This window comes from Monodon monoceros, unplaced genomic scaffold (assembly GCF_005190385.1).
Source record: "Monodon monoceros isolate NGI ecotype Baffin Bay Population unplaced genomic scaffold, NGI_Narwhal_1 Super_Scaffold_1, whole genome shotgun sequence".
Taxonomy (NCBI): Eukaryota; Metazoa; Chordata; class Mammalia; order Artiodactyla; family Monodontidae; genus Monodon; species Monodon monoceros.
Window position 1 is genome coordinate 67,194,608 of NW_021703765.1, and position 27,338 is coordinate 67,221,945.

The following is a 27,338-nucleotide window of genomic DNA, read 5'->3' on the forward strand; positions in this document are numbered from 1 at the left end:
GAATACTCTATTCTCCCTTCCAGAGAGTCATAATACACATTAAACTCTTGCAAGCTGTGAGAACTCCTGCAGTGTCGACACCAATGGTACCCAAAGCTATAGGACATAATATTTTTTCAAGGAACAAAGTAACAATATCCCCAAACGGCCACTGATAAATCCTAACCGAGGAACCCTGGAGTGTGGGGATAACATCAGTGTCCCTCCAACTAGAATGTAAATCCTTCAAGGGAAGGGATTTGTATCTGATTTGTTCCCTTTTAGATCCTCAGTGCCTGTAATAGTGTTTGGTACATAGTAGGCGTTTGATAAAAGTTTGTTGAATGAATAAATGAATGAATGAATGGAGGTGAGTTGGAGAATGTCAGGAGGTCTGTGTTCTAATCCTGACTTTGCCTCTAACTCACTGTATGTCCTTGGGCAAGTCCCCATCCCTCCCTGTTTTCCACTTCCCTACATGTAAGAAACGGATGAGGCTACATTACACATTTACAGTGGGGGCAATAGTGCCCCCAAAGAGGTGAAAATTGGTTCTTGAGGAGCAAACAAACCAAAGAAACCCCCTAAACTTTATTCTTTTTATGTATAAAGCACAGATATACATATTGGACATACACAGATACACATTATATCTGTGGTATTAAGATTCCACGGAGGAGAGGGGTGGCAGTTTGGAAAACAATGTCTAAAAAGACTCCGGAGGGTGGCAATAATGAAAAAAAGCTTGAGAAACACTAGGCTTGATCTAGAAGGTTCCTTCTAGGTCTGACAGTCTGTGAATCCCTGATTCTAAGTGAAAGGATTGGTGGGAAATGTCTGAGCGAACAGGAAACAGCAAGAATCAAAAACCTCAGGCAGGAATAAACCTGGTGTTATGGACTGAAGTGTTTCCTCCCAAAATTCACAAGTTGAAGTCCAACCCCCAATACCTCAGAATATAAGGGTATTTGGAGAAAAGGTCTTTTAAGAGGTAGTTAAGTTAGACTTTTAGGGTGGGGCCCTAATCCAAGAGGACTGGGGTCCTTATGAGAAGAGAAAGAAGCACCAGGGGTTGACGCACAGAGGCAAGGTCACGGGAGGACACAGGGAGAAGGTGGCCGTCTGCAAGCCAAGGAGAGAGCTCTTACCAGAAACCAACCCTGATGGCACGTTGATCTTGAACTTCTAGCCTCCAGAACTGTGAGAGAGTAAATTTCTGTTGTTGAAGCCATCCAGTCTGTGCTATTTGGTCTTGGCAAACATAGCGAACAAATACACCTTGGATGTTTAAGGAAGCATCGCTATAGGGACATGAGGTCAGAGAGATCACAGGGGAGGCAAATGATGGCCAGCCTTGTAGGACTAGGAAATGTTTTGTTTCGTTCTTGGAGTGGAATGGGCAGAGTGAGAGGGTTTTGAGCAGGGGAGTGAAGATCTGCCTTACATTTTTAACAGGACCACTCTGGCTGCTGGGCGGAGAACAGGTTGTTCAAAGGCAAAGGTGGGACCAGGGAGACTGAGGAGAGAGGGGAGGATGGCTTGGACCAGGGTGGGAACAATAGGGATGGTGATAAGGGACTGGGTTCTGTTACATTTTGAAGGTGCAGACATCAGTATTTGCCAGTGGATCGGATTGTGGGTGTGAGAGTTTTTGGATTATTCCAAAGGTTTGGCCCAGACAGCTGGGAAAGTGTAGCTTGGTTTTGGATGGGTTCTGTTTGAGCTGTGCATTAGACATCCACTCGGAGGCGCCAAGGAGGTAGCTGATATTCAGGGATGGAGTTCAGAGGAGAGGTCTGAGTAGAGACAAGCTCCAAGGAAGAACTGCCTCCCCATCCCTCTCCCATCATCCGGCCCAGGCCCATTCTTATCTACCCTTCACACCTGTGCTTCCCCATCACAGCACGTATCGCAGGATACTACAGTCCACTGTAGACTTGTCTGTCTTCCCCATCCAGCTGGATGAGAGAAAGGACTTTGTGTAGGTTGTTTACCATTCCCCAGGGCCTGGTGCACAGTAGGTCCCAAGCAAACAATTGTTTGAATGAATGGGATGCCACAAAGAGGGGTTAAAAATTACCGAAGTGCAAATGTTCCCAAACACTCCCCTCCCCTTCCTGAGCCAGAGAATGTTACATTTTCCAGCAGGCTGTTCAGAACCCCACCCCTTCCTGATTCTGTCAGACTTACTTATGACAGAGGAAGATTGTCTAGAAGAATAGCCAAGTGGCTTATGATCGTTAAGACAATCTATACGTACAGAACCAGGAGAGAGAGTAAGCAAGGGTGGGGGTGGGGAACGTATGTGTAGATCTTGCCACTCAGGCTGCAAATGGAATAGGAGTTTATTTCTTTGTTTTAAAAACTTTTCAGGTGGAAGATGTTAAATGAGACTCCAGGGTAGTATGTGTGAGAAAGAACTGGGGAGAGAGAAAAGGAATGTGAGAAGCTTTAGGGGAGAGAACTGGCTCCCTCCATGCGTGGCTTTAAGAAACACAAGCTTGGGACAATTTATCGGGAAGACAGCAATCACAAATATATGTGCACCTAATAACAGAGCATCAAGATTCTTGAAGAAAAAAAAACAAATCAGGAAGCAAAATTGGACAAAACTAAAGGGAGAGGCGGATAGAGCCAAATCATAGTGGGAGTTACTAACAGCCCTCTCTGAGGGATTGATGAAAAACTGATTTTTTTAAAAATTTGGCAAAAGGATATAGAAAAATTTAACCAACATTGTGAACCAGCTCAACCTAATCAACATTTGTAGAACACGATATAGTAAGCCCCCTACATACGAACGAGTTCCGTTCCGAGAGTGTGTTCGTAAGTCCAACAAAGTTAGCCTAGGTACCCAACTAATACAGTCAGCTATATACTGCTGCTTTTACACTTGCTTCTGGACATCCTGGGCTTAAAATAAAGACACTGCACTACTATACTCTATACAGTCCTGTACAGTAAAGTACACAGAAACACAACCACTTGTCGAGGATGCACGCATGTGACAACGTACGCCAGACACACGAACTAACTGACGTGACTCGACATATGAACGCACGTTCGCATCTTTGAAAGTTTGCAACTTGAAGGTTTGTATGTAGAGGACTTACTGTAGCTAACAACTGCAGGATTTAAACAGTATTCAAGTCTATCAAGAATAGACCATAAGCTGGGCCATAAAATAAGTTTCCGTTCATCAGAATATTGAAATCTTGAGTATGTTCCCTGACCACAATGGACTTGAATAACAAATCAATGACAGTAAACTATCTAGAAAATCCCAATAAAATATCTAGAAAATAAATATTTATATACCACACCTTTAACCCATGGGTCAAAGAAAAAAATCAAGGGAGACTAGAAAATATCAAACTGAATGATAATGGAAGCACATCAAATCAAAATTTCTGGGAAGCAGCTAATGTAGTACTTGCAGGGAAATTTATAGCTCTCAACGACCATATTGGGGGGAAAGAAAAGAGGGGCCAAAATTAATGACCCAAGAGTCTACCTTTAAAAGCTGGAAAAAAGAAGAATAAAGGAAACCCAAAGTAAATAGAAGAAAGGAAACATTAAGGATGAGAGCAAAGCTCAGTAAAATAAAACACAAATGATAGAGAAGAATCAACAAAGCTAAAAGTTGGTTCTTTGAAGGGATTAATAAAATTGAAAACCACAGGCTAACCCTAGACTTTTTTTTTTTTAATTACTTTTAGTTTTTCGTGCTGACTGTGCATGGACTTGCCCACATGGGTGCTGGGGTCGTACGGGTTACAGGGGGAGGCAGAGGAGAGAGCATGTAACAGCCTCCAAAGCTCCTCTGTTCCAGACAAGCACATGTTCACTGCTCAGCGCTGGACCCCCTGCTCACTGCTGGATCCTTCGGATGCTCTGCACCTGGAAGGTCTGGGCATGAGAGCCCCACTCCCGGAAATGCTTGTAGTCGCCTGAGTGGTGATCACACTCCAGCACATACTGAAAACCTCGGTAGCCAGGAAACTGGGAGCCAACCCAGCTGGAAAAGGGAAGAGGCAGACTGTTACCCTGAAGAGGCACCAGCATAGTGATTAAGACAGGGACAAGGGGACCCCATGCTGCAAACACACTCCAGCCATCCTGGACTTCCTTCCCTGGCATTCCTGCCCAGAATGTGCCCTGCTCTCCCCACCACTGGGTCCTTTTGATCACGCTGTTCCCTCTGCCAGTAACACCATTCCAACCCTTCTTTGCCTGGTTAAGTTGGATTTATCCTTCAGGTCTCAGCTCAGTCATCACTTCATCAGGGCGGTCTGACAGTCCCCTGTTGAACCTTTGTAGCGCTCATGTAATTAGGTAATTAACAGATGATCTGTAAAAATGTCAGGCTCCTCTGCCAACAGGAAGCTCCTGGGTGTAGGGGTGTGTGTGCTGGTTCATCATTATCTAGTGCCTAACATGACACCCAGCACAGAGGAGCTCAATAAATATTTGATGAAGAAAGGGAGGGAGGGAGGAAGGAAGGAAGGAAAGGACAGAGGGATGGATGGAGGGAGAAAGAAGTGGGGAGTCTTATTTTTTCCCCCTCCTGCCTTATTCAGGGGTACCTCCAAGGAAAAGGCTATTCTTTCAATTCATCGACCCCTGCATTGTTCAGGACTAGATAAGGATTGGTGTCTCCTTTTCTGAGCTTCCCTTTCCCTTTCTGTAAGAGGGAAGTGGACTCAAGAATCACAAGAGGTCCATCCTACTCTGAAACAAGATCCTCTGGTGCTTCCCGAGAAAACTAAAAAAATAAAGTAACCCTACCTCCCATCTTTGTCCCTGCCAGCCAGGAGCCAAGGGGTACCTCAGAAGGTGACTCTCATATCCTATATAACTGAGGATCTCACACCTCAGCCATCCCCTGGGTGAAAAGGGTGGGAAGGGTCAGTGAGTCCTGGGCTTGAAGCTGGATTCAGTTACCTACCTGCTGTTGGATGTGGAGCAAGTTGCTTAACCCACACCTGTTTGTTTACTCCTGGGAATCCATCCTCTCCTCTTCTGGTGACAGACCCTGTCACATCCACCTGCCTCAGTCAATGTGGGAAAATCCTCACTCTAGCAATGAGCACGTGACCAGGTCTAGCCAACCAGAGCACCCCATTCCTGTGGGCATGGTGATTGGTTTAGAGTTGAACCTGTGACCCAAGCTGGACCAATGAGAGCCTTTCCTGGAACTTTTCGTGGAATCACTGAGAAAAAGACACTCTCTTTCCCTGGGACTGGCTGGAATATAAGGATGAAGCTGCCATCTTATCTTCACATGAGAAGAGCTTGCCTAAGAATATAGCCACACTGAGGCAGGCAGAGCAAGAGGGGGAGAAAGACAGATCCCTACTGTCGCAGCTGGATCCAGCTGTGCCTGAAGCTAGTTACAGGGGCCAATAAATAACCTTTGAGCTCAATATCAGTGTGATCTGGGTGTCCACTACTTTCAATCCAGAAATTTTGCCTGATAGCTCCCTGTGCCTCAGTATCCTCCTCTGGAATGTGGGCATCAGATCCCCAAAGTCCCCAGCATACTGTTTTCACAGGAGGTGTCCCCATCCCTCTCAACATCCTCCCTGTCCCTGCCAAGCAGAGCCTTGCATCCACTTACGCCCCCGAGTTGACATGGAAGGAGCCCACTTCATTGCCATCCCAGCCCATGGCCTGGAGGGAGGGGTAGTCATCGCTCAGCTCTCCTTTCTTGCCCAGGAAGTTCTCTTGCTCAAAGATGGTCAGCCTCGAGTCGCGGTGGTTCTGCAGGTACAGGGAACAGAGTCAGAGTATCAGGTCCTCAGTCGGAAACCCAGGAGCCTCTTCTGGCCCCTACACCCCTGTTCTTGTCTCCAAAATCAGCCTTCCTTGAAACTTTCTGGAAGGACAGTAAGGCAACAGGCACCGGAAACCTTACAAGAGGTGTACTGCTTGTCCTTCCAGAAATTCCTGTTTCAGAAATTTACACAAAGAAGATAATCAAGGAGAAAAGAAGCGTTGTTGATAACAGGAGGGGGCGGAGGAGGGAAGGGAAGGGGGAAGAGAAGAGAAAAAACAACCTGAATACCCGATAACAGAGGATCAGGTACACTGGGATATTGCACTACGGTTAAGAGAAGGGTGTGGAGAGCTGGGTTCAAATCCTGACTCTCCACTTAGCAGCTGACTAAGCTTAATCATCTAAAGAAAAAAAGTATGGGGACTTCCCTGGTGGTGCAGTGGTTAAGAATCCTCCTGCCAATTCAGGGGACACGGGTTCGAGCCCTGGTCCGGGAGGATCCCACATGCCGCGGAGCAACTAAGCACGTGCGCCACAACTACTGAGCCTGCGATCTAGGGCCCGCGACCCACAACTACTGAGCCCGCGTGCCACAACTACTGAAGCCCGCGCGCCTAGAGCCCGTGCTCTGCAACAAGAGAAGCCACCACAATGAGAAGCCCGCGCACCGCAACGAAGAGCAGCCCCCGTTCGCCGCAACTAGAGAAAGCCCGCGCGCAGCGACAAAGACGCAACGCGGCCAAAAATAAATAAATTTATTTTAAAAAAAAACAAAAACACGTCACACAGCATTTCTGAGCCTGTTTCCACATCTCTAAAATGAAACTAACCACATCTGCTTTTCAGGATTGTTTTCAGAACGAAATGAAACCAGAAGTCGTAAACTGGGTAAAGGTAGGGATTGCATCTGTGAGAGTCCTTCCGAGTCCCCGCATTGGCGCAACGCCTGGGCCGTTTGTGAAACAAATGAACATTCACCAAATGATATACTAGGGCGCTATGGAAAATGATGCCACAGGTGAGATTTAATCATCTGGGAGAGTGATTGTGATATACTTGCAGAGGGAGAAAAGCTGGTTTCCAAACTTTAGGTTCGTTATGATTCAACTTTTATAACCGAGTGATACGCATGTATAGATATATAGATCTAGATGGATATACAGATCTAGACATAGATACTGATATCAACACTGCAGATATAATCTGTGGGTGGCATATAAGACCAAGGAAATCTCCAGCACTGACAACAGTGAGCTTTTGTCTCAGAGGTGTGGGTATAAGTGACTTTTATTTTCTTATTCGGCCATATCAGGTTTTTCCCTGAACTTTAAGTGATAAATATGTGTGCCATGTGATTTAAAATCCATAAAAGTTGTTTTTGAAGGAAAAAAAGTACACCTTTCCAAGCCTCAGTTTTTTCATCTGTAAGATGGGAGTAATAATGCCCACCTCCACCCATGCTCTGTAAACAGTAGCAAAAATATAAAATCAAGAACACTGATAATGAATTAGGAACAAGAAATAGAACGCTTCTTCCTCACTTGCCCTGCCATCTCTGGCACCCAGACTCTCCCACTGTCCCTCAGTCATGAAAAGAAGGACACAGAACACGGAGGAGCTCATATTATAACCAAAGTTGCAATGGGCAGAATGTTTGTGGAGGGCTCTGTCCAGATGCTATACGTACATCCCTTTACCCCACAACATAGGTACTACGGCCCCATTTCAAGATGAAGAGACTGAGGCTCAGGGAAGGGACTGCCACCTCACACAACTTGAAGCAGTGACATGAGAATTTGAACTCTGGGACATCTGGTTCCCAAACCCCCACTGGAGGGGCTCAGGCCACCCCAGGCTCAGGCAGTGGCAGGACTCACAGCGCAGGCCACGGGCCGGAAGGAGGTGAGCCTCTGGGCGGGGTAGGACGTGTTGCCACTCCAGGCATCCCAGGACGGGTACTCACCCCGCTCCAGCACATACTGCTGCCCTTGGAAACCGGCGTGCTCAAAACCCACCCACCTGCGGACAGAGGGGAGAGAGCAAGAGGTTAAGAGGCCCCCACCCTGACTTCTGGACCAGTGGTTGTCACGCAGGGGTGACTTTGGCCCCCAAGGAGGCATGGAACAATGGCTGCAGGCATTTTTGGTCCTCGTGCTGGGAGGAGGGAGCAGAGGGTTTTGCCGCTGGCGTTTAGTGAGTAGAGGCCAGGGATGCTGCTAAACGTCCTCCAAGGCACAGGACAGCCCCCCAGCACAGAATTACCCGGCCCCAGACATCCAGCCTGTTGACATGGAGGAGTCCAATCTAGACCTAGTAGCCCACTGCCTCGCTGTGCATACTGTAGGTAGGGGACCGGCTCCGTGCAGGTAGCTGGCACTCTTGCACGTGTCCCTCTAGGCCATGTTGATGAGGCTTGACCACATGCTGACTTAAGCCTTGGCCATCTCATGACTCTCTCTCTCTCTCTTAACAAAACATATCTCATGCTCAGAGCCTCAGTCAGGCAACAATGTTCAACTACAGAATGCTACTATTATTATTTTTACTATATTTAGTTATAGTTACCTTCTACTTTTGGTGAGTGATATTGGCTTTTGATTTGTGCCTAAGAGGGACATTTCAGATGCAACACTGGGTTTTAAAGGTCTGCCCCCGCAGGGCTGCCTCATCCAGTGGGAAGGCTCTGCGTGAATGGCGCCCCTTACATTTGAGCAGTGCACAACCTGCACGACCTTACACTGCCATCCTGCACACTCCCCAGCATCTCAGACACAAGGAAGGCACACCGGTACAGTTAGAGCCTGGGAAGATAACACCTAGAACATCTAAAAGTCCCAGCACCCCTCTCTAGATCACCTCCTGTCTCCCCCACTCCGATTCCAATACCCCTGGACTCACGCTCCACTCAGCACTTTCAAAGATCGCACAGTCTCAAAACCAAGCTCCAGCACACTGGGGCACTCAGCTGTGAACTCATGCCGCCGGCCTTGGAAGCCCTCCTCATCCCACACCACGATCTATGCCGGAGAGAAAAGGTGGAGACGCGCATCAGAGTCCCGTGAGCGGTTAGGACTTCACCCCAGGACTCAGGGTGGGGCAGATCAGGTAAAGCAGGGATTGCAAACTCACATGCCTCCAGGGGCCAGGAAAGGAGCGTGAGGGCTGAGGACCCAGGAGCATAGGCCCTGTGGAAGTGGGCGGCATCTGCTCAGCGCCACCTACTGTTGCCACATGATAATGCGACCAACTGTTAAATTTCCCAAGACAACCCCTATATCTGGACTTTTCTGTGGATCTTCCATGTTTTCAAAGGCTGATGACAAACTCAAAGGTTGGGTTTTTTTTTTCTTCTCTTTTTTAACACAGAGGAAGTCAAAGCAATCATGCCCAGAGACTATGTGCCATTACCAGTTTGCCATCTCTGCCAGAGAGACGGTTGAATTTGGGACCATAAGACACAAGTTCAAATCAAGACCCCAGTGTGTGAACTTGGGCAAGACCCTCTCCCTCTTGGAGCCTTGATTGCATCCTCTGTGAAATGGGCCCTCATTACCGCCCGCCAGGGGTGAGGTGGGGATTCAATGAAGGTGGGGGCGGTGGTCCCCAGGATCTGGGTTCGACCTGTGCCTTCCCACTTCCCAGACATCGCCCCCTTCCCATGCCTCTTCCTACCTTCCAGTGTCCCGCTGACTTGGTGCACTGCAGAGACATGTTGCTTGTTTCCTACACAAGAGAAGAACGTGATAAGCTTCTGCCCTGACTCTGCTCCCCTCCTTGAGGCTGAAGTCTAGTTTGGGCTGATTGGGATCCAGATGGGGTCCAGATGTGCCTGAGGTTGGGGGCAAAGTGTGGCTTTGGCCTGTCCCTCTCCTACCCTTTCCATCTGTGACCAATACCATCTCCTTTTCTTCCAGCCTACCGCTATCTCAAAATGTACCCATTCTTGGTCCCATTCCTCTAAGCCCTGCTCTGTATTGTTTTATCTGCTCACTATGGGAAATTTTCTGTAGCTGCTGGTGGGCGGATGTTTCACCCCAGGCAAGAACCAAGGTGCTCAGCTTAAGAGAGCCTCCCAAAGACAGCATCTGACCCAAAAATGGAACTCTAATAGTGGAAGTTGAGGCAACAGGATTGCAGGAATAATTCTGGTTTTAAATGGGGGTTGCAGGTACTGGTCTTGATGTCTGGATCCTAGTTAGGATGCCTTGGTTAGGATTAGGATGGCATTCAGGACGGCACAGTGATGTCCCCAGGATTGGGGACCTGGGCTCCCCTCCCTCCCAGGATGCTCACCCAGAGCTCAGATCCCACTCCTTCTCCGAGCCTGGGACTTACCGAGGTGGACCCAGAGAACATGCCAGACCTGGCACCAGCGGAGGTCAGGCTCTTATAGGCAGGGAGGAGAGAGGGCCCCTGGGGGACAGAGCCCTGACTCAGCAAGCGAGCAACGGGAACAAAAGCCAGCCCTGGCTGGAACTGCAATAGAGAGGTGTCAGCAGCATTGGCTTCGGCTGGGAGGGAAAGGTCAGGTTGCTCCCACTCAGGGATTACCCATGAAGAAGGCAAGAGGAGGAAGGTCTGCCTTAATCAGCTCCATGGGACTCCTGACTGGAGAGGGATAACAAGCAGTAGACACAGAGTCTAAAAACCTCGTCCTTCCTAGCTGTGTGACCTGGGGCAGGTCGTTTCCCCTATTTCTTCCTGGAAAATGGGACAAGAATAAACTATATCACAGGACTGGTGTGAGATTATGTAACATGCCTGGAACAGACATTCAACAAATGCCTATACGTTTCCCCCTCCCAGGTCCCTTCCTCTTCCAGTGGGAGCGATCAGGGTAGGCTTCATGGTGGAGGGGGCATTGAAACTAGGCTCTGAAGGGTGAGGAGGATTTGTACAAAGTGAGATGGAAGGAAATGCTTTTGCTGGGCAAAGCTGTAGAGGTAGGAATATGGGGCTGGTGGCCTGATGGTGCTGGAGTTCAGGGACCCTGAAGGAGAGCAGAGGGACACAGGCAGGAAAGGTGGCTGGGCCAGGGCCTCCAGGGCCCACAAAGCTCAGAGAGGAGTCTAGAGGGCTCTGTGGACAGAATGAAGGAGCTGGTGGGTGTGAACATGCTTTGCAAACTGTACCACACCCGCTGAATATCCAGGGTTTGTAGAATTCGCTTTGTGCGCCCTCTCCCCACACTCCCACCCTCTGAGTTGGCCTAAGAGGGGGCTTTCACAGCATGGGAAAGAGCATGGCTGGAAACCAGATCGCTCTGGGTGACCTGGAGGATGTCCTAGGTCAGCTCATGGCATCTAAAATGGCAATATTAGTTCCCTCCTGAGAGGGTTAAAGGTAGCCCTATCAAATGCATAACTTTAGGGCTTCCCTGGTGGTGCAGTGGTTGAGAGTCCGCCTGCCAATGCAGGGGTCACGGGTTCGTGGCCCGGTCCGGGAAGATCCCACATGCCGCAGAGTGAACCATGGCCGCTGAGCCTGCGCGTCCGAAGCCTGTGCTCTGCAACGGGAGAGGCCACAACAGTGGGAGGCCCGCATACCGCAAAAAAAAAAAAAAAAAAGCATAACTTTAATATTAGTTTGCCATGAAGATTAAAGGCTAAGAATGTAGGCTTTGTAGCCAGACCGCCCAGGGTTGTGTCCCACTCTTGTTGGCTCAGTAACCTTGAGTATGTTACTTAATCTCTCTGAGCCTCAGTTTCCTCATATGTAAAATGAGTATAACAAAGTAAATTGGGTTTAACCTAAGAGACAGGGGTATTGTGAGGGTAAGTGTGAATTACACATGAACAGCACTTGCTGTTCCGGAACCTCGCCTGGAACATAACATTTATCATGTGTCTCCATCATCATTGCTAATAAAAAAAAATTACTATTGACACGTCTGCACTCCCATGTTTGTTACAGCATTATTCACAATAGTCAAGAAGTGAAAATAACCTAATTATCCATCAATGGATGAGTGGATAAAGAAGAGGTGGTATATAGATATAATGGAATATTATTCGGCCTTGAAAAAGAAGGAAATCCTACCATTTGTGACAGCATGGATAGACCTCGAGGGCATTGTGCTAAGTGAAATAAATCAGACAGAGAAAGACAAATACTGTATGATTTCACTTACATATGGCATCTTAAAAAGACAAAATCAGAGAAGTGGAGAGTAAAATGGTGGCTGCCAGGGGCTGGGAGGTGGGGGAAACAGGGAGATGGTGCTCAAAGGGTATAAACTTCCAGTTATAAGAATAACAAGTTTGGGGACCTAATGTACAACAGGGTGATTACAGCTAATATGTATCGTATACTTGGATGTTGCTTAGAGAGCAGATCTTACATGTTTCCCAACAACAAAATAAATAGTAACTATGTGATGGGATGGAGGTAGCAATCATTTTGCAATTTGTAAATGTATCAGATCAACGTATGGCACACCTTACACTTACACTATGTTGTGTGTCATTTATATTTCACTAAAGCTGGGGAACATGATTACCCTTAAATACAGGAGGGCATCGTTTTTAAGAGCTTGGGTTCAGGAGTTAAAAGGATGTGACTGGGACTTCCCTGGTGGTCCCGAGGTTCAGTCTTCGCCTTCCAATGCAGGGGGTGTGGGTTCGATCCCTGATTGGGGAACTAAGATCCCACATGCCTCGTGGCCAAAAACCAAAATAAATAAATAAAACAGAAGCAATATCGTAACAAATTCAATAAAGACTTTTTAAAAAATGGTCCACATCAAAAAAAAAAAACTTAAAAAAAAAAAAGATGTGAGTCCTAATTCCATTTTACAGGTGAGGAAACAGGCTGAGAGAGGGGAAAGGGACTTGCCTCGGTTTCCTTATCTGCAAAGAGGGTTGATCGCAGAGCCCCCACCATCATAATGAGGATTATAGGAGCCAAGCCAGTTAGATGCTCCCAGTGGAGCCATCCAGCATGGGGCCGTGCACCCCCTACGTCTGCCCTCAGTGTTTGGCTGGCAGCCCATTGCCACAGGGATCATGGAACTGCCCCAGACATCTTGACCTTGAAACCCAGACCTGTGGGTGGCCCCTACCACAGGCATCTTGGCCCCCATTACAGTGGCTGCCCCATCCTGCGGTCGCTGGCCCCCTCCCAGGCCTTGGCCCAGGATGAAAGGCTGAGGGGGAGGCCAGGAAGTGAGGCGGGGGTGGAAGGGCACAAGGCAGAGCTGGCCCCAGGCCACGGTGACCTCCATGTGCAGCTGGGCTCCGCGGGGAATCTGGGTTCCTGGACCCCCATAGAAGAAGCAAAAACCTATGCAGGATCCCCTCTCCCCGCCCCCCCACCACCTGGGGCCAGGGAGTCAGACTGCAGGCTGGTCTGGCCCAGCAGCGCCCCTGGGTCCCTCCAGCCCTGGCTCTACTATGAGTTCGCCCTGTGTGACCTTGTTGAAGTCCATTGTTCTACCCGGGCCTCTACCTGACATCCGTCTCTCTCTGTCTGTCTCTCTCCCCATCACCGTCCGTCTGCCCCTCTGTATGTCCATCTCCATCATGTCTCTTTCTCTGTCGCTCTCCACTTCTCCCAATCTGTTTCCCTGTTTCTCTCTTCCAACCTGGTTTCCCTAGCTCCCCCTTACCCGGGCCAGTTCCTGACTCTGACCTCTCTGTACCCTAGTTTTGCTCATCTGCCAAATGGGTATAATGAAAGTGCCAAATAAGGTGGGTCGTCCTGGGACCTGACCAGAGGGCAGCGGTAATGCATTTAGCGCTACTCACGGCCCCTTCTTTCCTGTGCAGCACCCCATAGGGACACCTGCGCCACTGATAACTGCAGACACGGAGGCCCTGAGGGATAGAGACTTGCCAAATGCCACACAGTGCAGAGTGACTGAGCCTGGACTCAAACCCAGGTCCCCTACCTTCTGGGGGCTCCCCTTTTCCCTGCCCCAGGATTGGCAGCCAGTGGGGACCCTGTGGGCCCAGCCCCGGCTGGGGTTTGTGAGAGCGGCACCCGGGCAGGGAATGGGCAGAGGCAAAGCGATGTGGCTACTGGCCAGGGTTTCTGCTGTGCCTGCCGGGCTCACAATGGGAAGTGCTGCTCTTTGCAGGAACCCGGCAGGGTCAGGCCTCTGAGGCCCCTGACTCTCTGCCTGGGCCTGCTGAGCCAGCTCCCCCTTTGTGCCACAGACCACAGGGTCTGGTGTCTGCCAGACTATAAAATGGGGGGTCGGGCCCTCGTCACCCACTGCACCAGCCTGCCCTCCTGCCTGCCCTCCAGCAGGAAGTAGCAGGGCCCCAGGTAAGAGGGGACCCACCGCAGTTAAGAGCCCCAGGGGAGGGGAGGGGACAGGACAGAGGCAGAGAGAGGGGGAGGCAGAGAGATCAGGGACAGAAAAGAGTCAGGGAGACGGGGTAATCAGGAGAAAGGCAGAGGGAGAGAGAAAGAGAGAGAGAAAAGATAAAAATAGAGACAGGCAGAGAGAGGAAGAGAGGGAGGGAGGAAAAGAAAGAGAAGAAAGACAAAGAACAGATAGAGAGATGCAGAGGTATAAAGAGAGCAAGATACTGGGGAGAGAAACAGAAAGACAGAAGCATAGGCAGAGAGAGAAGTAAAAACAGAAATAAACAGGAAGGCAGCAAGAGGGAGGGGGAGGGGAAAGGGAGGAGGCGGGGGGGGGGCGGGGGGGGGGGGGGGGGGGGGGGGGAGAGAGAGGATATTGAAGGAATGAGCACATGTCCAGAAAGCAAGGAACCCAGCTACCATACGAGGGGAATGTTGATTCATAGACGGACTTGGCCGGGGTCAGGGTGGGGGTAAGCAAGCGCCTGGAAGCCACAGATGTGGCCCAGATGTGTGGCCTTGCGCATCGTGGGCAGAGCACCCCAGAGTCACCGCAGTCTTTCTCAGGGGGAGACTCAGGGAGGGATCTGCTTGCCCCAACCAGCTCTTTCTTACAGAAAGTGTTCAGGAATCCACTGCCAGAGGGTCTTGATGATCTGTGCCATCAGGGAGTCCTGGAGCCCCCTGGAAATTGTCTCCAAAATTAAAGGGGGCATTTTTTTTCCCCTGGGGACAAGGACAAGGCGTTCTTCAAACACTCAAAGGCATCCATGACCCCAAAGTAATGAGGAACCACTGGAATTGACCAAAGTCCTCTCCACCCAAAGCCTACACAGCCACAGCCTCCTTTTAGAACCCTGCCATGGGCTAAACACGTCCTCCTGGAGCCTCCTTTACGCCCCAGTCCCAGGCCTGTGTCTGCACCCACACACCCGTTCCCAGGCAGTACCAGAGGGAGCAGTTTGACTGGGAAAGGAGAGAGGAACATGCATTCATGCAATCTCTGAACAGATGTTAACTGAGCATCTCCTGTGGGCCAGGTGCTGAGCCAGGTGCTGGGGATGGAAGGATGAATCAATCCGAATAAGAAAATGGCAAAGCCCAGTTGCTGGGTTTGCTTGCACTGAAATTGGAGTCCTACCACTTAGTAGCTATGTGGCCTTGGGCAGGTCATCCCACCACCCCCACCACCTCCACCAGCCTCAGATTGCTCAGAGGAGATAAGAGGTTACGGTGAGGGACGGATGTGTTCATTCATGAATGCAACAGAGCCTGGCCTCCCTTAGGCTTTCCCAAACGGGACTTCTTGTTATGAATCTGCTGAGGCAAGTGGAGGTTGCCCAAGCCAAGAAGCATGATAAGTGGTGAGAAGCATGATAAGTGACTCCGGGGGGGCAGAGGAAGGACATACAGGGGGACAGCGAGGACACGGCTTGGTGGAGGCACCGGCAGGGTCTGAGGCCTGGAGAAAAGCATAACAGGGATGAGTGGTCCCCAGACAGGAAATCCTTGACGGCAAAGGGAGATGGGGACAGAAAACATTCAGGCTTCTGTTTTAGAAGGAGAAAGACTAGATGAATTCAGAGAAGCCTGAGCACACAGGGTGATGGGGGATGAGAGCCAGGGAGGCAGCTTGGGGGCGCCATCCCTGACTGAACCCAGGCCGAAGGGTTCTTTACAGACTTTTGCAGCTGGGAACCATGTCTCAGCCAGCGGCCAAGGCCTCGGCAACAGCTGCGGTGAACCCAGGGACTGATGGGAAGGGCTCAGCCCCGGGCTCCGGCCCCGCCCAGGCCGCAGCCCAGCGGGTGCCCGCTGCCAAAGGGGACCTGCCTCCCGGGAGCTACAAGGTGAGGACCTGGGGGCGGGGTGGCTGGGCTCCACCCCGCGCTTCCTCTCCCTCCTCCCCTTACCCCTCCCCTCCCTCTTCCTCCCCCTCCTCCGCTCCCCTCCCCGCCAGTCTGCGCAACCGGCTTGCACCTGCTTGCAGTTTGTCGCATGCAAGAAACAGATGGAGAAGGAGAGAAAGCGGGCTGGCTTAGCAGCAGGAAACGGCTGTCCCAGGAGGTCCTCCAGGGCAGAAGGCCGGCCTCAGACCCTCTTGAAAAGTGTTCCAAGCGGTCGGTCAGGCTGAAAGGGCCCCTGGAAAGCGAGGCATCCGGTCCCTTCGGATTGGGTTGGGTTGGGTTTCAACCTCGGGTGCACAGAACTGGGTCATTTCACCACCCTTGGTTCATGACAGGCTGTCATGCAGTCCACCCCTGGCCAGATTTTATTTATGTAGTCGCTTATTTAACGGTTAATTTCAATTTAATTTTTAATAATACAACACGCACCTGCAAACCACCACTTGTGTGAAAAGCCAGGACTTGGTAAACATCCTCAATCTAACTTCAAAGTGTTCCCGCCCCACTCCGTTCCCACCTCTCCAGCCGCCTACCCGCCCCGCACCGTCCCGTGAGCCCACCTCCTTCCTCCCCTACGCGGGGCAACTGCCATCCTCACCCCGTCCATTATCTGCTTGCTTTGCTTTTTTATGTACTTTGATGCATTGTCCCTTTAAAAGTATACATGTGTATTTTATTTGTTTTTAACTTACTGAAATGTACCATATGTAATCTTTCTGGATTTTTCTTTTTTCTTCCTATGAGATTTCTAATAGTCACTGATACTGTTGTGCACTGCTGTGGGTCATTCGTTTTGGTTGCTGTGTGATGTTTCAGAGTGTGACCGTCACTCCTGGGTGATTGGTAACTTTGCTGTCGTGAACGGCTTGGTCAGGGTGTTCTCAGCCATGTCACCTGCAAGAGTTTCTCTTGGGCAGATAAGTGTAGGAGTGGAAGGGCTGGGTCAAGGGTATGTGAACCTCTTTCCCTTTTATAGCTGGAAACTGAGGCTCAAGAGAAGGCATCCACTTGCCTCGGTCCAAGTGAATGGCAGCGTTTTCCCAACTTGGGACAACAAACAGATAAAAACCAAAATTGGATGCTTAGTGAGAGGAGGGGATTAGCCCACGTTTACACAGGGGCCCCTGCTTCTGGCCTCCCCTATGGTTTGTTGGGTAGACTGGTGAATGTTTCCTGAGCATCAGCTCTGTGGCAGGGGCTGGGGCTTGGAGATAAAGAAATGGATCCACCCCATTGGTCTTTGGAAGGGTTGAGTGAAAGGGGAGAGGGGTGCATAGAGATACCCAGAAGCAAAGCAGCAGTTACTTGTGCTGCTGATGGGATGAGCACAGTGGGGGGGGGGCACTCAACCAAGCTCACCCAGGGAGAGGGTATCAGGGAGGGCTTCCTGGAGGAGGTGACATCTGAGCCTAGGACAGGACAGGGGACATGAGCTCCAGGATGGGGATATGTGACGAAGAAGGCATCCCAGACAGGAGAAAGAGCACAGATAATGGCCTGGAAGGAAGATCCATCAGTTCCTAAAGATGGTACAGATATTAAGTTCACAGATCTTGGCTCATGGCAAGCTCTCGTGTGATCTGGGCACAGCCTGCTCTTATTTACATAGGTACTTAATGCATATTTGACCTGGAGCCTCTCCCTGCTCACTCTACCCCCTTGACATTGGGGCTTCTCTCCTGCAGCTGGTGGTCTTTGAGCAGGAGAACTTCCAGGGCCGGCGGGTGGAATTCTCCGGGGAGTGCTTGAACCTGGGAGACCACGGCTTCGACCGAGTGCGCAGCCTCATTGTCATCTCAGGACCGTGAGTGTTGGGCAGTGGAAGGGCGCTCCCACAGCCCTAGTAAAGTAATAAGAAAACGACCGTAGCTGCCATTCACTGGCCACCCGCTCCACTCCATGCCTATCACCATGCTATTAGAGACACATACAGTCATCCCTCAGTATCCGAGGTGGATTGGTTCCAGGATACGCAGTGGATACCAAAATCCTCGGATGCTCAAGTCCCCGTAGTACAGCCGAACCTCCGTATCCGCAGATGTTGGATGCATGGGTACTGGGGCCAACTGTATATTATTTCCAGTACTTCTTTCAAACCCAAGAGGGAGGAAAGAGAGGTATGATTCTCCTTCCCATTTTACAGGTGAGGAAACTGAGACTCTGAGAGGTGATTTGATTAACATAAGGTCACACTGACAGTAAGTCATGATTCCAGGCTCTAGAGAGATGTTTTTTCTGCTATAGAAGGAACCCTGCCCATCGCTGATAGCAGGAGGAGGCCAAAGAGCCAGGTGTCCATTAGCTGTCCCCTCTCCTGGGCATCAAGCAGCCTTAAAGGTAATAATAAGCATCTCTTGAGTACCCATTAGTGCCAGGCACTGACTGAGGGCTTTACCTAGATGATCCTACAGTGCTGTATGAGGTAGGGGCGATTCTTATTCCCATTTGACAGATGAGGAACCCGAGGCTCAGAGAGGTTAAGTCCCTTGGCCAAAGTCACCTAGTGGTAAGTGGTAGACCCTGGGTTCAACTCAGGTTGATCAGTTTCATCTCTAGCGCTTTAATCACCATGCTCCACAGCCTGCCCCTAACTCTCTGGGCTTCTCTGGGCCTTAGTGACCCCCATATAAAACAAGAATAATTGTCCCTTGGACATAGTGGCTGCACCAACTTCAGCCCCTGTGCACTAAGCTCAGGGTGCAGGGCCAGCCCCCGGATAAGACCCACAGGGCCCCCTTGCCTCTTGTCTCTCCAGCAAAAAAGCCCTCAAGGAGTGTGATCAGCCTGTACACCCAGCATACAAAGAGCAGAGATAAGCTTTGAGGTCAGACAGGTCTGGGTTTGAGTCCCAGCTCCCCTGTTTGCCTTGTTCAGTGTCCAAGCCTCAGTTTCCTCATCTCTGAAATGGGCAGAGTAATGGTCCTCGCTACCCTCCACTGGATTATTCTAAGGTCTGAAGGGGATAATGCAGCATGGGCCTGGCACTTTGGGGGTGCCCAAACATGGCAGGTGGCAGTGAGGATTATTTACCCACCCTGTTGCCCTGTGAGTTTAGCCAAGTTACCCTGGGCCAGGGTAGGCTGGTAACCTCAGCCCCACCCTCAGACTGCCCAGCTGGGAGCAGAAGCTGCTGGATGTGGCCAGTTTGGGTTTTCAGGCTTTTTTCATTGTCTGTGACTCAAACCCAGAGTATCTCTCCTCAAGCAAAGATGCGGCTGGTCTTTGGTGTGTGCTCTGGGACTGCACCTGATGGGAGAGAAAAGATCCTGTGTTCCAGGGCCCTGGCTCTGTGTCAGGACCAGCAGAGTCATGGGAAAAACAGTGGTGGAAAAAAAAAAAATGAGGGGATGAGGTGGGCCGGGGGAGGGGAGGAGAGGTGTGCCCTCACATAGATGGGGAGGGGAGGCATGCCTGCCTGAAACCTAGGAGGCCTCAACTGACACCTGACACCATCATGTGACTTTAGACCAGTGACTTAGCCCCTCTGAGCCTCAGTTTCCATATCTGGGAATTCAGATTTCTGCCCTACCTCTCTCCTTGCTTGTAAGACTCAAATGAACCGTAGGAGATGAGAAAAGGCACTAAAATAAATATTGACAATTCCTCACTCATGTAACAGGTCCTCACTGGGCATTATGACTCCTGAATAAGACAGTTTTGGGGGAGGGTGGCAGGGTGGCAGGACCACATCAGTGTCTGTCTTTCCATAAGCTCAGATCTCCAGCAGCTTCCCTTCCTCTTTAGTCATGAAAGATATTACTGATTATGCTTTCTCTTTTAAACTCTCATAACCTCCTGACAAGGTAGATGCAATCATTTCTTCTCCTTTTCGGAGGCTTAATGAGCTTAAGTGACTTGCCGGAAGTCATACAGAAAATAAATGATGAACTGGGATTAGAACTCAGGTCCATCTGTTTCCAAAGTCTATGTTCTTAACTCCTACAAGGCACCATCTTCCAAGGCTCCCTTCCCATCCACCCATTCATCCATCTGTAGATCAACCCATCCATCCATCTGTCCATTCATTCTCCACCCATTTCTTTATCCCTCTATTTACCCCTCCCTCCATCCATCCATTCTCCATCATGCATCCATCCATCAATACACTCATCCATAGATCCAGCCATCTATCCTTCTATCCACCTACCCATCCACCTGTCCATCCACTTATCTACTCATCCATTTAACCTCCCTCCCTCCCTCCCTCCCTCCCTCCCTCCCTCCCTCCCTTCCTTCCTTCCTTCCTTCCTTCCTTCCTTCCTCCCTCCCTCCTCCCCTCTTCTCCTCTACTCTAGACTAGGGAGGACTGAGGCAGATTCACCTCTATTCTGGAAGAATCAGTCTGCATCTTCAATTCTGTCACTCCAGTGTGGGTTGGTGCATTCCTCAGACAAGACTTGAGGCTCCTGGGACACATTCTGTTTCAGCCTGTGGTGGTAGCCCATCCCTCCTCCATCTGCCGCATCTCCTTCTGGGTAGAGGAAGGTCCCAGCAGCCCCCAGGGAGATAAGACTAATGTCAGTGACCCCTCAGCCCTCTCATGTTCCCTCAGAACTCCTGAACACATAGAGAGCAAAGTTCAAGAGGCTCCTTAGTCTCAGCCTTCTCATCTATGAAATGGGGATCATCTTATCTCCCCCGGAATCCCTGGTCCCTCTAACACAAGCTCACTGCCATTCTCAATCAGGCTGCACTGAGAAAGCCCCCATCTGACATCAAGCTTAGTTAGTCCTTTTAGAGAACTGAACACCTGCATATGCGCAATCACATTTAATTCTCATAGGTATCTGAGAGGTGAATATTACTATCGTTTCCCTCCCACTGCCCTCATACCGATTACTGCCTTCTGTATGCCAGGCAGGTCTTTACCAAAAAAACAGGTGATTCAAGCACCTGTATCAATTTTTCCCTACCCCCATACCTCCAGGACTATTATTTATTTAATATATTTCATTTTAAATGACCCTTTTTTGACACAAGTAAACATATATCAAAAGAACCTTTGCATCACTTTTACAAATGGACAGCTGATATCATCTTCTATAAGTAAAAGGTATCCGTAAACAAATTTATACAATGAACACAGTATAATAGCCTGCTCAAGGCTCCGGGCTGGTGGCCTGTTCTTCCTTTGCTACAAAGAGAGATTAATAAGTGTTAAAGACACATTAGTATCCAACAAAGGCTTTCTCCTAGCTGGAATCCATTTTTTTAAAAATGTCTTCTTGTGTGTTATTTCTCCCAAGTCCTTATAATACTTAAATTATATGTAAATCCTACATCTGCGGAAACATTTTGCTCGTATCATTACACACATTGTCTCATTTAATCCTTCACCAACTTCAAGAAAATAGGCGTATTAGATGAGGAAACCGAGGCTCAGAGAAGTGAAGCAACTTCCTGTGGTCACACAGCCAGTCAGTGGCATAGCCTGGGATCAAACCCACCGGCCTCGGGGCTGCCTTGCAAGGGGAAGATCGGAAGGCAAGTGGTGGGAGGGGCTTCTGCTAAGGATTCCTCTCCCCTCTGCCTTTGCCCCTCCTGACTCTCCCCGCCCTCCCCATCTCTCTCATGTCCAGCTGGGTTGCCTTTGAGCAGTCCAACTTCCGGGGGGAGATGTTCATCCTGGAGAAGGGCGAGTACCCGCGATGGGACACGTGGTCCAGCAGCTACCGCAGCGACCGGCTCATGTCTTTCCGGCCCATCAGGATGGTGAGTGGCTCCTGTACCGGGCCTGAGGGATTAGTGCGGCAGGGCAGCAGCAAGCGTGAGGTCTGATGGCCAGGAGAGCAAAGGAGTCAGGTGAGCAAGAAAAATAAAGAAGGAATGGTGGGCAGGGAGGCGCAGCGACCTCTGAGTTGTCCAAGGGCAATGGCTCTTGTGCTCAACAATTCATAAGGCATCCCTGATACACTCATCGTGTGTCTAGCTCCTACTAGGAGCCCAGGGCCAATGGAACCTAGTTTTTTCCTTCTCTGCTGCTGTCAAGAATGGACTGAACCTCTCAGTTGTTGTCTTCCTTGACTCTCTTTGTGGAATGTTTCTAATTGCTGACTGCACATTAGGCAGTCCTGGGGAGCTTCGAAAAATCCCAAGGTCCATCCAAATCATCAGACATGCAGGTTGAAGCTCGTGTGATAGCCGAAAAGAGGGATACTGTAGAAAGGCCCCATGAAAGGCACCTTATCCTGATGATAAGACTATATACTGAACTCGCCCCTTCATAATGTTTAACTAAAGTAGGTAGCATAACTTCAAGACTCAAAGCCAAAACAGGTGGAGTTATCTCCAAGCCAATCACAGGTTTCTTCGAGAATTATGTTGATGGTGATTCATGAACCAGCCACATCTTCACGCACCAATGTTAGTATCTGATGGTAACCAACCTTTGCCATCTGAGATGGGAATTTTCGTGAAGAGTTTTTTTGCGGTACGCGGGCCTCTCACTGTTGCGGCCTCTCCCGTTGCGGAGCACAGGCTCCGGACGCACAGGCTCAGCAGCCATGGCTCATGGGCCCAGCCGCTCCGCGGCATGTGGGATCCTCCCGGACCGGGGCACGAACCCGTGTCCCCTGCATCGGCAGGCGGACTCTCAACTACTGCGCCACCGGGAAAGCCCCGTGAAGAGTTTTCATGCATGTCCTTTTGAGGCTATCATGTGCCCACAGCCAGCTGTTTTGGCACCACCAAACTTACCTTAATGGATTATCCATTCCGATCATTCCTAGTGTTTTTCTCAAATTGAGGCTGAATTATCAGCCTTAATAATGGACTTTTTGTAAGAATTCGTAGAACTCTCTCAGTCAATGGTCCTTATAAGGCGGTCTATGTCAACGGACCTTGTTTGGAAGAGCGATCAGCTAGGGCATTTCCAGTAGCTTCTAGAACCTTATCAGCCTTACTAATGGACTCTTCGTAAGAATTCGTAGAAATCTCTCAGTCAATGGTCCTTATAAGGCGGTCTATGTCAACGGACCTTGTTTGGAAGAGCGATCAGCTAGGGCATTTCCAGTAGCTTCTAGAACCTTGCTGTCCAATATAATAGCCATATATGGCTACTAAACACTTGAATCTTGGCTAGTCTGAATGGAGGTGTGTAACAGACATGCCAGGCTTTGAATACATAGTAAAAAAAAAGAATAAGAATGTAAAATACCTCATTAATATTGCCATGTTGGCTACATATTGAAATCATCATAATTTAGACACATTTGCTTAAATAAAATATATTATTAGAAAAAAATCCCCGAGGGGGAGGGAAAAATGAGGAGCTTGGGATGAACACACGCACACTTCTACATATAAGATAGATGACTGACGGGGACCTACTGTGTAGCACAGGGAACTCTACCCAATATTCTGTGATAACCTATATGAGAAAAGAATCTAAAAAAGAGTGAATATATGTATGTATAACTGAATACCTGAAATTAACACAACATTGTAAATCAGCTATACTCTAATAAAAGTAAAATTTTAAAACAAAGAAAAAATTCCCAATGCCTGGACCCCACCCCAGACCAATTAAATCCACATCTCTGGGGCTAAGTCACAGGCACTGATATCTTTTCATGCCTCCTAGGTAGTCTCTGGGTAGCCAGGGCTGAGAGCCACTGGTCTAATTCCTCCTCTGTATCCTTGCCACCATCCTAACGTGGCCCATCTTCTCTCATACCTGAGTGGCTCCAACTCCCTGCCAGCTGGTTCCCTGACTCCTTTCCAGCCCTCTCTCCTGGGAAGTTAGAGGGATCTCTATCTCAACCATCTTCCACCTACAGTCATTCATTCAACCACAAACACATTGATGTGTTTCTGCCAGGCTGTGTCGTAGGCTCTGGGTGTGCAGCTGTGCTTGGGACAGGCAAGGTCCCTGCCCTCGTGGGAGGTATCTACTGAAAACCTCATCACAAAAATGAATCTGTAATGGTGAACAGCTGTTGCACGTGCTGCACGGGGGCCATGCAGTGTGCTAGGAGAGGGGAAGAGGAAACCGGAGCTCTGATGTTGGGGAAGAGGGGGTGGGAGGGGTCAGGGGTGATCAGGAGAGACAGCTTGCAAAGGATGGGAACTGAGTCAGCCATTTGAACAGTCTCCCAGGGAACAGTTAGGGCAGAGTTCCTGGAATGAAGGTGGAGTGGGTGGGACCAAGGAACTAAAATAGGGCCACTGTGGCTGCAGCAGAGGGAGTGGAAGGGAACAGGGTGCAAGATGGGATGGGAAGAATGAAATCCTTCTCTGGAAGGTTCTGCCCTTCGCTGGCTGTGTGACATTGATCAAGAATCTTGACTTCTCTGAGCCTCTGCATCCCTGATCATCATAATAAAAATAATAAATTTGCTTGGAGCACTTGGTGTATGTATGCCAGACATCATGCTAAGTGCTCTGTATGGATTAACTCCAGGAAGTAGAGGCTGACACTCCCTTTTCCCAGATGAGGAGGGCGCTTTGAGGCTGGACAACTGCCATCCTGGGCGAGTCCCATGGTGGCCTGAGCAGACTCCGCTCTCTCTTTCCACACCCAGAAGGCCCTGCTAAGTCACTTCTCTTTGCCCCATTCATACTTCACAGCCCTGACCCAGTCTCTCCTTCCCTAGGACGCCCAGGCGCACAAGCTCTGCCTGTTTGAAGGTGCCAACTTCAAGGGCAACACCATGGAGATTCAGGAGGACGATGTGCCCAGTCTCTGGGTCTATGGCTTCTGTGACCGCGTGGGCAGCGTGAAGGTCGCCAGCGGAACGTAAGAGTCCCTCCTGTGGGCCCTCATCCCCTGCTTCAAGCTCAGACAGATTCGGACGCCGTTCCCCTTACAGGATGCGACATCAGACATACAGGAAAGGCCCCGGCTCCTCCTAAATTCTCTCTGTGCCAGTGGCTGGGATTCCACAAAGAGAGCTTCATCCCTCTGGGGAGTGGAGTTATTTGTTGACGAACTACATGTCAATGTAAACAGACCTAGCAAGTTGTTCTAAAAAGTGGGAAGATGGAGCGAATAGCGGCTTCTAACCCTGTATTTGGGTTGGAGGAATAATTAAGTGCAAGGGGCAGAGTTGACGTGAGTAGATGAGTCTGGATGTGTCTAGGGAAAGGGAATATTCAGGGAAATTGTAGCCTCTAGGGACGTGAGTAGAATGACATCTGAGAGGTGAGACTGTGTAATGAAAGGTCCTTAACCCCATCACTGATGCACTGTGGGACCTGGGTGATCCACATGCCCTCTCTGTGACTCAGTGTTGCCATCTATACAATGGGCTCAGCAGACTCCTTATTCCGAAGGACTCCTTCTGCTCTGAACTCTCAGGATTTGAAGCTTTCAAAACAGAGCCCCACGTCCCCATGTCCATGAGAACACAGGGAAGGGCCGGATACCCGAAGGAGGTCACTTTATCGATGCCCCTGCCTCCAAACAACCATGCCAGACACCCCTGGTCTCCTCTAGGCAAATGTAAGGTGTCTACCTCTCCACCCCAGACTCTTTCTGAGCTCCTGTAACACCGTCAGGGCTCTGACCTTTTTCTTGCTATTTTCTCCTTCCCTGAAACCCAGTATCCCTGCATTCAAGCAATCTGAAATTTACTAAACATTGCCTGTGAGCCAGGCTCTGTGCTCAGCACACTGGGGGAGGCAGAGATGAAGAAGGGCCAGTTCCTGCCTTCAGGGGGCTTACTCAGTCTAGCAGGGAGATGTCAGTACACCTGTGAGATGATGTCCAACAATAATAGGTAAGTGATGGTCCCCACAGGAGGTCAGAGGAGGAAGGTTGGTTTCTGGGACCGGGGTATGTGTGCTGGAGTGGAGGGTGGGTCCGAGGCTTATCTGGCAAGGCTGGAACTTAAATCAGACTTTGAAAGATGGGCAGGGGCTCTGGGAGAGGCCTGGAAAAACCCTCCCAGCAGAGGCAAGGACAGAATTAGAAATAAATCATGGATAATAACTGGTATTAATTGCTTACTGTGGACCAAGCACTGCACTAACTACTTTCAATGAATAGTTATTGAGTCTTTACAACACACCAATGAGGCAGGTATGTCATCATGCCCACTTCATAGATAGCAAGCTGGTGCTCTGATAAGTCATTACCTAGTAAGTGGCAGAGCTAGGATTTGAACCGATTATATCCAATACCAGAATGTGTGATCCCAACCACTACACGCAAATTCACTTTCATACAAAGGAAACCATTTTTTGAAACAAAGCTCCCCCTTCTTATCTGCCTCATTGCTAACCAGTCCCCAAGCCCTATCTTCACTCCCTTTAATCCTGTTCTCTGAGCTCTGGGTCACCACTTTCAGTGGGATGTGTATTAATCTCCCTACCATGTACATGTAACCCACTTAGTAAGTACTTTAGATGCATTTTCCCATTTGGCCCCCAAACACCCTAATAAACCAGCTCCCATGACCATCCCCACTTTCTAGAGGAGAAAACTGAGATCTGTCAGAGAGGTGAGATCACTGGCCAAAGCCAGCAGGAAGGGGCAAAGCCAGGACAGAGGAGGCCCCGGTGAACCCAAGCCAAAACCCTCACAGGTGAGGGATGGAGAGCAAACTGCAGGGATGGATGGATGGATGGAGAACTGACTGGTCAAGGTGGGGGTCCAAGTGCCAGGTAGTGAGGCTAGCCATCTCCATGCTGTCCTTGCTTTCCTACCAGCTGGGTCGGCTATCAGTATCCCGGCTACCGCGGGTACCAGTACCTCCTGGAGCCTGGTGACTTCCGGCACTGGAATGAGTGGGGAGCCTTCCAGCCACAGATGCAGGCTGTGCGCCGCCTGCGTGACAGACAGTGGCACCGTGAAGGCTGCTTCCCCGTGCTGGCTGCTGAGCCCCCCAAGTGAGTCTACACACCACTCTTCCCTCGTGACCCACCCTTCCGGAGGCTCATCTTCCCCATGCAAATAAAAGTTCCTGAAGCCAAAATGTCTCCTGGGTCTGTGAACAGATGGATGCCTCAAGGTCCCCTGTCACTGCTGGCATGCGACTTCCTCTGTCTTGATAATTATAATAATAATCAAAACAGTGAGCACTGCTAAGTTGTTTACATTCTCTTAGTGTATCTTTTGGACTACTCTAGGAGGTCAGTACTATATAATTATTCCTATTTAAAAAGTGAGGACATTGAGGCTCAGAGGGGGAAAGTGACTTGCCCAAGGTCACAGAGGTGTCAAGTCAAAATCTGAACCCAGGCAGTCTGGTTCCAGAGCCGCGCTCTTAAACAAATCTGTGTTTTCAAATTCTACTCCTTCAGGTACCGCTCTCCTGATTTTTGCCTTCTCTGCTTACCACCTGTTTTGTTAGTTACTTAATATATTTATTTAAATAAATAATATTGTGTGCTTAAATGCACTGACTTGTAAATAAAATTTG

At 49.6% G+C, this 27,338-nt stretch overlaps 2 protein-coding genes across 3 annotated transcripts; one reads left to right on the forward strand and one right to left on the reverse strand.

Moving 5' to 3' along the window:
* Nucleotides 1-3,308: 3,308 nt before the first annotated feature.
* Nucleotides 3,309-16,068, reverse strand: CRYBA4 (crystallin beta A4). 2 transcript variants are annotated; one of them, XM_029216492.1, is made up of 6 exons: nt 16,057-16,068; nt 9,431-9,481; nt 8,657-8,775; nt 7,636-7,777; nt 5,600-5,742; nt 3,309-3,997 (listed from the first exon to the last, which is right to left on the reverse strand). In XM_029216492.1, the coding sequence occupies exons 1-6, from the start codon at nt 16,066-16,068 to the stop codon at nt 3,850-3,852; spliced, it is 615 nt and encodes a 204-aa protein (XP_029072325.1). In that variant the 3' UTR covers nt 3,309-3,849. The 2 variants fall into 2 exon arrangements, with proteins under 2 accessions (XP_029072325.1, XP_029072316.1); XM_029216483.1 differs by lacking the exon at nt 16,057-16,068 and adding an exon at nt 10,094-10,115.
* CRYBB1 (crystallin beta B1) lies at nt 15,769-26,887 on the forward strand. The gene is made up of 5 exons (XM_029216470.1): nt 15,769-15,918; nt 17,661-17,779; nt 21,555-21,687; nt 24,570-24,712; nt 26,626-26,887. Exons 1-5 carry the CDS (start codon nt 15,769-15,771, stop codon nt 26,807-26,809), a joined length of 729 nt encoding a protein of 242 aa, XP_029072303.1. The 3' UTR covers nt 26,810-26,887.
* The last annotated feature ends 451 nt before the right edge of the window (nt 26,888-27,338 follow it).